The 12,277-nt window shown below is 39.4% G+C and overlaps 1 protein-coding gene across 1 annotated transcript in view; it reads right to left on the reverse strand.

The window, feature by feature from the left end:
- The window catches only part of Klp98A (kinesin-like protein 98A), a 404,256-nt gene extending 399,236 nt beyond the window's left edge, over positions 1-5,020 (reverse strand). Inside the window, exon 1 of the mRNA XM_069329479.1 lies at positions 4,872-5,020. Coding sequence (XP_069185580.1) covers positions 4,872-4,924 — 53 coding nt within the window. The 5' untranslated portion in view covers positions 4,925-5,020. The remainder of the gene's footprint in view (positions 1-4,871) is intronic.
- Between the last annotated feature and the right edge of the window lie 7,257 nt (positions 5,021-12,277).

Raw genomic sequence — 12,277 nt, forward strand, 5'->3', positions numbered from 1 at the left:
ACACATCTGCTATGACTCCTGTACACAGGGATGTCTGAAAAATCAGCCCAAGTGGTATGCTGAGCTCAACTGCACATTCTCTCAGAACCCATGGTGAAATTCCATCTGGGCCAACTGCTTTGTTCTTACTTAGCTCCAAGAGCATTTGTTTCACTTCGTCTCTAGACACCTCTATGTGCTCTATGTTGTTCTTGGGAATTCTTATTGTGTCTGGCTCCCTGAAGATCTCATTTTGTACAAACACATTTTGGAACTTTTCGTTTAATGTTTCACATATTTCCTTTTCATTTTCCCTGTATCTGTCCCCCATTTTCAACCTCTGAATATTATATTTTACCTGCAGCTTACTTTTAATGAATTTATAGAAAAGGCCTGGATCTGATTTACATTTGTCTGCTGTACCATACTCAAAGTTCCTCTCTGCCTCTCTCCTTACTGACATGTAGTTGTTTCTCGCATCTTTGTATCGCTGGTGTGTTTGGGGGTTTGGCCTTTTTCTATAATGATTCCACGCCTGTGTCTTTTGCTCTCTGGCCCTCTCGCAATTTCTGTTGAACCAATCCTGTTTCCTAAGTTTGCATCTCTGTTTTGGTATGAATGTTTGTGTGCCTTCATCGTATATTTTGCAAAATATGGCATACATCTCATTTACTTCCTTACCTAGCAACAAGTCTGCCCAATTATACCCATGAACAAAATTTCTAAGTTCCCCATAGCGTCCTCTCTTGAAATTGAGTTTAACAACTGTTTCAATGTCCCCATTCTCTACTAGATTATATCGCAAAGCGTATTTAATGTCCAAGAGTACGTAATCACTCTTTCCCAAGGGAGGAAGGTACTGGATGTTAAATACCTCCTCTTCTTTCCTAGTGAATATTAGATCCAGTATGGTGAGGAGAGGACAGTGCGTGTTGTAAAGGCTTAAAGTTTTGGAAAGAAAAATGTTGGCTAATGAATTTATATACTGTGTATTATTGAATTCAGATTCCCAATTTATATTGTGAAGTGCATTTGTGAGATTGCCTACTGATGCTTTGCTGTGTAGCCTAAAGGTAAGTTTCTTGGTGTCTGATGGTGTTATGTCCATGTTTGCTGTGAGGAAGGTAGGATAGTGGTCAGTGATTATACCAGATGCAAGGGGAGCTGTTATGTTAGTCCATAAATGATCGAAGGTAGTGGTGAATATTTGAGTGATTCATGTGGGCTTGGTGATTATGGGGATTATCATACAGGAGTTCATGCTGTTTAAGAAATAGTCAACATTTGACGTGTTAACACCTGGCAACCTACAATAGGACATGAACTGACTCCTCACAATATACCATACAGAGTTAAACTAGAGGACTATCAAAACCCAGAGACCCTAGATGATAAGTTGTTCATAATAAATAATAAAAAATAAATATATAATCAGGTAAAAGTACATACGGTACATTCAAAATGAGTTACACACAAAATGTTGGATTTCTAGATAGAGCTAGTACATACTATGCTTAAAGCCACTAATATGTACAGCGTTTCAGGCAAGATGTGGGAAAAACCCTTAAGACTAACACTTAAAACTAATTGAGATCAAAGTATAAATTGAAATGAAAAAGGGAAAAAAGAAAAAGAATGATAATAATTACACGATGGCTGGAACAACAGAAATTGAAACAGAACAGCAGAAGTAATTTTAACAAAATAAACAGAAGACTAAACTTTCTTAAAGTTTATATATGGCAGATATCAGCAGTTATATGATTTGTTATATAAGTTGGTTAATAATAAATATTGTTTGAAAACAGCAAGATATAGGTTGACATTTAGGGGGCAAGGTAGGTTACATGGAGTTATTAGGTAGTACAGTACTTAGTTTTTCTCTTAAACTGGTTGAGAGGGGTAGTCTTTGACATGATTGGGAAGATCATTCCACATTCTGGATCCCTTGATTTGCAGAGCATTTCTAGTCTGGTTAAGTTGCACTCTTGGAATATCAAATAGGTATTTGTTTTTAGTGTGGTACCCATGGGTTCTGTTACACCATTCAAGGAAGCATTTAAGTTCAGGATTAGCATTATAGTTCAGAGTTTTAAATATATAAGAGTACACTTGAAAGGATGTGTAGTGACTTAATATCTAAAATATTCAAAGATTTAAGTAAGGGGCCAAGTGCTGTCTGGAGCCAGTATATTGTTCTAATAGCAGATTTCAGTTGAGTAATTAGAGGATGTAGCTGATTTTGAGTAGCAGAACCCCAAGCACAGATACCATAATTGAGATAGATAACTGGATAGATGAGAGAATAATAAAGCGTTACCAGGAATGGGTGAGGTACATAGTGTCTGATTTTAGAAAGAATGCCAACTGTTTTAGAAACTTTTTTTGCTATACAGTATTCTGAATGTGGCCCTGGAAATTCAGCTTGTTATCAATGAGTACATCAAGGAATTTACCATCTACTATGTTACAAATTTGGATATTGTTAAACGATCGACGTGAGAATGGTCCAGGACAGATCGAAACGTTGTCATCCCTTCACTTTCTAGTGTGTGGTCTGGTCAACATACTTCAGCCACGTTATTGTGACTCATCGCCTGCACTTGAATATTGTTAATTCTTAGATTAATTTGATCTGAGGATTTATTACCAAAGAAAATATAGAAGGTTTGTCAATATTAAGGGTGAGTTTGTTAGCAGTTAGCCAAAGATGGACTTTATTTAGTTCAGTATACACTGTGTCATTCAGAATAAGAGGGTTAGGACTGGAGAAAATGAAGGATGTGTCATCAGCAAATAAAATTGGCTTGAGATGTTGAGAGGCATTTGGAAGGTCATTAATGTAGATGAGAAAGAGGAGAGGGCCAAGTATGTTGCCCTGAGGAACACCAATGTTGATGGGCAGGGTCTAACCCCTTGGCAATCAAATAAATTCAAAACCACAAATGCAGAATATTTATGTCGATCACAATAAAAGAAACCCAATCAGGAAGTAATTTATAAATCTTCCAAACACCCCTGATGAAACAAGAGACTTTTTTCCGGGATATTCCTGCATAGGGCCCTAAGCATCTGGATGGCCCACTAAGTGTTAATTGTTTCTGTTTTACTTAGATGGAGTATGAGTACTTGATTCATATGTTCAATTCAGTAAGATTATGCCCCATGTAATTACCTGAGTGTAGTTACAAGATGAGAGCTACGCTCGTGGTGTCCCGTAACTACACTTAGGTAATTACATGGGGCATAATCTTACTGAAGTGAACATATGAATCAAATACTCATACTCCATCTAAGTAAAACAGAAACAATTAACACTTAGTGGGCCATCCAGAGGCTTAGGGCCCTATGCAGGAATATTCCTGAAAAAAAAGTCTATGTGTGTTTAACAACAACTGCTTTGTTGAATCTAAGTTGAAATCTAATTGGGTTTGTAAATGCAATGTGTTAGATAATGTTCCAGTGGTCTGTTGGGCATTTCTCCACAGTGCTGACATTTCCTCTCATCTTCTGGAACTTGTAAGCCTATTTCTCATGCACATTCGTATCCACGCTTGATGCAATGTAAGTGTACATCTGTTGTTCTACTGCTCCCTTTTATCAAAATAAGTAGTTTGTAGTTGGTTGAATTCTTGTACCAACACACACAGATCCTGATGTTGCAGCAGCTGTATTGTAGTCACTGTACATCTTCTGCATTGCTCTATTTCTAATTACTTTTTTAATCTGTGATAGACTCTGTGGTATGTAAATGTCTACATTTCTTCTCTTAGTTGCAAGTTTTTCAGCTTCATCTGCAGTGTCATTTCCTATTATTCCCACATGACTTGGCACCCAGTTGATAAGTACCCGACGGCCTTGACATTTGAGTGTTTGCATTAGTGCTATGGCATCAGTGATCAGATGGATGTTGTCACATATGAGTTGTTGTTGCAAGGTTTCAATAGCAGTTCTCGAATCTGTACATATGATAACATGTTGTCGGTGTTTAACAAGAGCATGTTCCAAAGCCTTTTTAATGGCTAGCATCTCTGTTTCTAAAGTTGAACACCCACATTTGAGTCTCTCCAACTAACTACAGAATTTCCAGCCTTAACTGCAGCTCCAGTTTCTTGTCCCTTCTGGTCTACTGATCCATCTGTGAAGTATGTGAAGCAGTCAGATGCAAGCAAGAAATAGGTGCTCACCATGTTGCCGGGGCACACCAAGAGCCCTCTAAATCCCATTGGCGCTGATTCACCTCTCTCCTCTAAGAGAAAATGTAAATTGAAACACTGTCAATTTCCTTATGGCCCCAGATGACAAGTGCAGCAGGAGTTGCATCAAATTAAAAATTCCAATTCAAATTCAAATTTTTATTCAGGTAAAAGTAAATACATAAAAGATGAGTTACAAACATAATGTTGAATTTATAGATAAAGCTAATACATACAATACCTAAAGCCACTAATACGTAGTGTTTCTGGCAAGGTGTGGGGAAAAAAACACTTAGACTAAAACTTAATAGTAATTGAGATTAAAGTATAAATTGTGTTAAAAAAGGAATAAAAAGGGAGGGAACAAGGCAAAAATCAGCAATTATACATGTTGGTCAACAAACAGTATTATTTGAAAATAGCATGGCATGGGTTGACATTTAACGGGGTAAGGTAGGTTACATGGTAGGTTATATCAATCCTGGGCTTTGAAGACCAGCCGTATCGAGTCGTGACCCTCAGGGTGAAAATATAATACGTTTTCAGGTGACAACCCCCATCCCCAGGCGGAGCATAATCCAGACATCCACTCGACTCTCGGGGTTAAATCACGAGTCTATGCTAGAGGTTGACCTTCAAAATTATACTAGTTCTTGCCTACTGAACATGCATAATAAATGTTACCTCCTTCCGTACCTTTTATTGAAGGGTCGGACACGCACTGCTACTTTAACTGAAGCCATATTCATAAAAATATCACAGCCATGGGACAGACAAAATTATATCTATGCGACTCTCAAACGTCAGGCAAACTGTTCATTTTTGTTTACACTTCGGGACGTCTGGGTAGCGCAGTCACCCGATTTAACTTTAATAAATAGTAACTTCCTAATCTACTTGTAATATATAAGCTGTGCATCATGTTTATACAAGGAAATATAATAAAGTATATATCTTCATTTCAAAAAACGATAATAATACAGCTCAAATACAAACGTGGAATATTAGCCTATTATGAATAGATTCTAAACTGATTTTTAATGTACCGAAATAATTTGAATAACCTGTTATATATTTTAGTAATACTGTACGTCCCTGAGCCCATTATGTGCCTCTGGCCATTGTATAATCTTGTTTATATTTTTATTTTTCCACCCTTTTATATCAAAATTATATTTTGTAATTGCCATTCTTGCCTTGTTTTCCTACAACCAGCCTTCTTATGCAAACAAGTATAGACCCAGAACTAAACCTCTTATCCACTATCTATGACAATCATCACTTTAATGATCAAAATTGCAGATATTTTACAGCTCATGATGTAAACAATGTATTAACACATAATCACAATATCTCTGTAATTAACTTGAATGTAAGATCTCTAAGCAAACACTTCGATGATGTTAGTGCCTTGATTGAAACTATTGACAACAAATTTTCTTTTATTATACTTACTGAAACATGGTTAAAAGAGTATACTACTCAACTCTTTAACATGCCAAACTACTCAGTAATTCACAACTGTCGTCAAATTCAGAGAGGTGGTGGTACTGCTCTTTACTACCACCAAGAACTAACATGCTTAAAAGTAATTAGAACTAGAGACTACTGTGGGGAGTATATCTTCGCCAGTTTCAGCGTCAAGGGTGCTCAGTCTGTCCTGACTGTGGGAGCAGTCTATAGAACTCCTAACACTGATGTGTCCGAATTCAACTCAAACCTTAGAAATCTAATACTAGATAACAGACTGAACAAAAACCATCTAATTATCGCAGGGGACTTTAATATTGATCTCTACGAGCCTGAACACCCTACTGCTGCCAGCTTCCTCAACTGTATGAATTCCTGCTTCCTCATACCCTTAATCACTAGATCTACTAGAATCACTGATAGTAGTGCCACAGCTCTTGATCACATCTGGACCAACATAACCTCTCTACTTACTTCAGGGATGTGAGAGAGTCTCTCAAGATTCTCCCACAGCTGACTTGAATGGCTCATTGCAGTGCACAGTAATTACCTAAGTGTAGTTACAGGATGAGAGCTACGCTCGTGGTGTCCCGTCTTCCCAGCACTCTTTGTCATATAACGCTTTGAAACTACTGACGGTCTTGGCCTCCACCACCTTCTCACTTAACTTGTTCCAACCGTCTACCACTCTATTTGCGAAGGTGAATTTTCTTATATTTCTTCGGCATCTGTGTTTAGCTAGTTTAAATTTATGACCTCTTGTTCTTGAAGTGCCAGGTCTCAGGAAATCTTCCCTGTCGATTTTATCAATTCCTGTTACTATTTTGTATGTAGTGATCATATCACCTCTTTTTCTTCTGTCTTCTAGTTTTGGCATGTTTAATGCTTTTAACCTCTCCTCGTAGCTCTTGCCCTTCAGTTCTGGGAGCCACTTAGTAGCATGTCTTTGCACCTTTTCCAGTTTGTTGATGTGCTTCTTAAGATATGGGCACCACACAACAACTGCATATTCTAGCTTTAGCCTAACAAAAGTCGTGAACAATTTCTTTAGTATATCGCCATCCATGTATTTAAATGCAATTCTGAAGTTAGAAAGCATAGCATAGGCTCCTTGCACAATATTCTTTATGTGGTCCTCAGGTGATAGTTTTCTATCTAGAACCACCCCTAGATCTCTTTATCAGAATTCTTTAAAGATTTCTCACATAATATATAGGTTGTGTGGGGTCTATGTTCTCCTATTCCACATTCCATAACATGACATTTATTAACATTAAATTCCATTTGCCAAGTGGTGCTCCATATACTTATTTTGTCCAGGTCTTCTTGAAGGGCATGACAATCATCTAAATTTCTTATCCTTCCTATTATTTTAGCATCATCAGCAAACATGTTCATATAATTCTGTATACCAACTGGTAGATCATTTATGTACACAATAAACATCACTGGTGCAAGAACTGAACCCTGTGGTACTCCACTTGTGACATTTCTCCATTCCGATACATTGCCTCTGATCACAGCCCTCATTTTTCTATCAGTCAGAAAATTTTTCATCCATGATAGAAGCTTACCTGTCATCCCTCCAATATTTTCCAGTTTCCAGAACAACCTCTTATGTGGAACTCTGTCGACAGCCTTTTTTAGGTCCAGATAGATGCAGTCAACCCAACCATCTCTTTCCTGTAATATCTCTGTGGCTCGATCATAGAAACTGAGTAAATTCATAAGAACATAAGATCAAAGGTAACTGCAGCAGGCCTATTGGCCCATACGAGGCAGCTCCTATCTATAACCACCCAATCCCACTCATAAGAACATAAGAACATAAGAACAAGGGTAACTGCGGAAAGCCTATTGGCCCATACGAGGCAGCTCCTATCTATAACCACCCAATCCCACTCATATACTTGTCCAACCCGCGCTTGAAACAATCGAGGGACCCCACCTCCACCACGTTACGCGGCAATTGGTTCTACAAATCAACAACCCTGTTACTGAACCAGTATTTACCCAAGTCTTTCCTAAATCTAAACTTATCCAATTTATACCCATTGTTTCGTGTTCTGTCTTTTGTTGATATTTTTAATACCCTATTAATATCCCCCTGTTATGTCCATTCATCCACTTGTAAACCTCTATCATGTCACCCCTAACTCTTCGCCTTTCCAGTGAATGCAACTTAAGCTTTATTAATCTTTCTTCATATTAAAGATTTCTAATTTGGGGAATTAACTTAGTCATCCTACGTTGGACACGTTCAAGTGAATTTATATCCATTCTATAATACGGCGACCAAAACTGAACTGCATAATCTAAATGGGGCCTAACCAGAGCAAGATATAGCTTAAGAACCACACCAGGTGTATTGTTACTAACGCTTCCATTAATAAATCCCAGTGTCCTATTCGCCTTATTACGAACATTCATGCATTGATCCTTTTGTTTTAAATTCTTACTAATCATAACTCCCAGATCCCTTTCGCAATCCGACTTCGCAATCTCAACACCATCTTCGATACACAGGATCTTCCAGATCGAAAACCATACTGTCTGTCTGATATTATATCATTTCTCTCCAGGTGTTCTACCCATTTAGTTTTGATTAGTTTTTCCAATACTTTCACTATTACACTTGTCAATGATACAGGCCTATAATTGAGGGGATCTTCCCTGCTGCCACTTTTGTAGATTGGAACTATGTTAGCCTGTTTCCACACGTCTGCTACGACTCCTGTACACAGGGATGCCTGAAAGATCAGGTGAAGTGGAATGCTGAGCTCAGATGCACATTCTCTCAGAACCCATGGTGAAACGCCATCTGGGCCAGCTGCTTTGTTCTTACCGAGCTCCTTTAGCATATTTTCCACTTCATCTCTAGACACCTCTATCCGCTCTATGTTGTTCTCTGGAATTCTTATTGTGTCTGGTTCTCTGAAGATTTCATTTTGTACAAACACACTTTGGAACTTTTCATTTAATGTTTCACACATTTCCTTTTCATTTTCCGAGAATCTGTTTCCCATTTTCAACCTCTGGATATTATCCTTTACCTGCAATTTGTTGTTTATGAATTTGTAGAATAGGCCCGGTTCTGTTTTACATTTATCCGCTATCCCTTTTTCAAAATTTCTTTCTGCCTCTCTCCTTACTGCTGTATAGTTGTTTCTCGCATCTTTGTATCGCTGGTATGTTTGGGGGTTTGGCCTCTTCCTATACTGACAGTGCACTGATCTTCGTGCACAAGCCTATCTCTCTTAACCCTGGATAGTGACCTGGCATGTTGGGTATCTCCAGAATGCCCACTTAACCAGGAACACTTTTATAATACGGAGGCCGCCGTATGTCCAGGCTCGAAGTAGATACAGGGAGTTAAGCATACTTGCCACCAAAGGGTCAGTGAGTACATTGGCCGGTGGGAGTGTGGGACAGTGTGACCTCTGGGGTCAACCGGCGCGATGGTGAATAACAGCTATGACGTGTTCGTGACATGTTCATGACGTCACCTCTCCTACTGCTCATCGTACGGTCATTATGATTGGTTCCCGCTCATTTGCTGCAATGCTATTGGTCAAATTGTAATCCCCTTGTGTGTGCCTCACAAGACGCCCTGAGCTTCAGGCAAAACCCATTCACGTGAGGGGGACCAAACCCAGAGGATGGGTTCTGTTCTGTCTACTGGCCAATAGACTGAACACCATCTATTCCTCACCGTTAAGTTAACTCAGCGTCTCTGCGATATACCACACACTCGCCCAGAATCACGAGTGTGGATATATTGTTCAGAAGCCTAAAGTGACAAAATCACCAGAGCGAAACAGACTGGTATCAGGTAACCCCTGGTGACAAAGATCGTTGTGAGTGACTTAGAATGAACTAAGGCAGTGCCGCCGCCTAAGTAACCTGTGTGTGACTTTACCACAAGTGTACCTGCATGGTACCACAGCCGCCGCCACTCGTCCCGAGCGTGTACCTCAGTACCTCAGTACCACGAGGCGCCCGCCGCTGCCCTCACTACCACGTGACGTCACCACCTTACTCAACGCCAGTGCCAGTGTGTGTGCGTGTGTCTGTCTGTTAAGCATACAGCCCGCCCTGCTGCAAGTACCCTCCGTGTCTAAGAGCGAAACCAGCTGTCAGGCCACCTACGAGTGCTTGTATAAATGTGCCTGAGTGAGTGAGTAAGGAAAGGTACCTTATCTGTAAGTACAAGATTTTGTCATTGTTTTATTGTGTCTGTGTTGATCTGAGGGATCAACCACAGTTTTCACCTTCTCATACCTGTCACAGGTTATAGGTGAATCGACGGTGAATGTGTGGTTATCTGTGTGGTATCACGGCATTTCACTAGTCTGTGAATGTGAGTTTCACATACATCACACATTTAGTATTAGGTGTGATTATTATTGTGCATGTTATTGTCTGTCTCACTGACAGTGTATTTGTGATTTATTGTATATCATCATTACCGAGTATCCGGTTGGAACTCTTGTGATCCCTTTGCATACCGACAGTTAGGTTGCCGTGTTAATGACTGGCTGTCAACTGTGTTAAGTTAGGTGTTTCGAAACGAGTGGATACGAGTCGTTTAGCCAGACGTCAAGAGTCTCGCTAATACAACCATAGCTTTGCTGACACCAATCTAAAGTAAATCAAGCACCCTGTGTATTAGTGCTTAAGTTAGTAAATAAACTACTGTTAAGCTTTATGCGGTGTTTCCGTTGAACCACTTCTGAATACTGCCAACATTACTCAAGCCTTCAGCTCTAAGTGTCTTCAACACCGAGTTGCCTATAAGTCACTAAACTATAAATGTGATGAGGACCCTAGGAGTCCCTTAAAGTGTTAAATCATTGAGGAGATTCCAACGATCAACGTGGAGCAGGACCAGGTGAGGCTAGTCTGAGAAGAGACCCTCAAGGACTCTAACTCGACCTTGCTCCCAGGCCCTGTACGGTTGCTCTCGTATTTTCTATTCTGCAAATTCCGACAGCTTCGTGAAGCGTCTGCCACATGCACATTGGCGACGTACGCATTGCAGTCGTGAAAGCAAAAAAGAAAACCCCCACAAGGGATAATCATCGATAGCACTACAGACCATTACCCACGTCTCCTAAGTAACATTAACAAACCACTTCTAGAGAAAAGGGAGATAAGCTTTAGGCTGCACAATGAAACTGCTATAGGCAATTTTATAGCTGCTGCTGCTAATGTCAACTGGGAGTCCGAATTAGGTAACAAAGGGGACATCAACCTAGCAGTGCAATCTTTTCTTCAAAAAACTCTCAGCCTTTATAACACCCACTGTCCTATGCTAACGAAACAAGTCACAACTAAAAGACTAAACAATCCTTGACTTACAAAGGGGATACTTAAATCCATTAATAAAAACATGACCTTGAGAAGAAATATAGGTTAAGAATCGTCTCCAAAGAATTTTCAAAGAATTACTCATTATTGCTATCAAAAAAAATTAGGAGAGCCAAAATTAAATACTACGAGATAAATTTACCCACACAAAGGGCAACATTCAGAAAACATGGAGCACAATTTCACAAATATTGGGATCAAAGAAGATTTTAAATAACAAACCAATACTCCTGTCAAATAATGATGGTCTGCTTTCAGCCTCTGACACTGCTTTTGAGTTCAATAGGTTCTTCTCTTCCATTGGGTCATCCCTTGCAAATGATATTCCATCTTCCAGTACTAATATTCAGCGCTATCTTACAGGTAGCTATTCACAGTCTCTGTACCTAATGCCTACTAATTCCACTGATGCTACTGACATAATCCTTTCCCTTAAAACCAAGTCTAGTGCCCTTGAGGAGATACCAACTTTAATTTACAAAAAAGCCTCTAGATCTTTAGCCCCGGCTATTGCATTGCTCTTCAACAAGTCACTTGAACTCCAAACCTTTCCAGATATTCTAAAAAAAAGCGAGAGTAACGCCTGTCCACAAAAGTGGTGATCTCACAGATGTTAACAACTACAGACCTATATCAATCCTGCCTAACTTGTCAAAAATATTTGAAAAACTAATCTACAAACAGCTTTACTCTTATCTAGCCAAACACAATATACTTAGCTCTTGTCAATATGGCTTCAGACCCAAAAAAAGCACTAACGATGCACTTATAAGTATGATTAACTTGATTCATACAGCTCTTGATTAAAATGAGTTCCCTGTTGGGTTGTTTGTGGACCTGCGTAAAGCTTTTGATACTGTCAACCACCAAAACCTTCTTCTTAAATTACATCATTATGGAGTCAGAGGACACTCCCTACAATACCTCAAATCCTACCTTACTGACAGGCTCCAATATGTTTCTGTGAATAATACAATTTCTCCCACCCTACCCATCAACATTGGTGTTCCCCAGGGCAGCATACTTGGTCCTCTCCTCTTTCTCATCTACATTAATGACCTTCCAAATGCCTCCCAACACCTCAAACCAATTCTATTTGCTGACGACACAACCTTCATTTACTCCAGTCCTGATCCCCTTGCTCTAAATGCCACAGTAAATGCTGAGCTAAATAAAGTCCATCTGTGGCTAAATGCCAACAAACTCACCCTTAACATTGACAAAACTTTCTATATTCTGGTTGGCAATAAATCCTCTAATCA

Source organism: Procambarus clarkii, chromosome 22 (assembly GCF_040958095.1).
Source record: "Procambarus clarkii isolate CNS0578487 chromosome 22, FALCON_Pclarkii_2.0, whole genome shotgun sequence".
Classification (NCBI taxonomy): domain Eukaryota; kingdom Metazoa; phylum Arthropoda; class Malacostraca; order Decapoda; family Cambaridae; genus Procambarus; species Procambarus clarkii.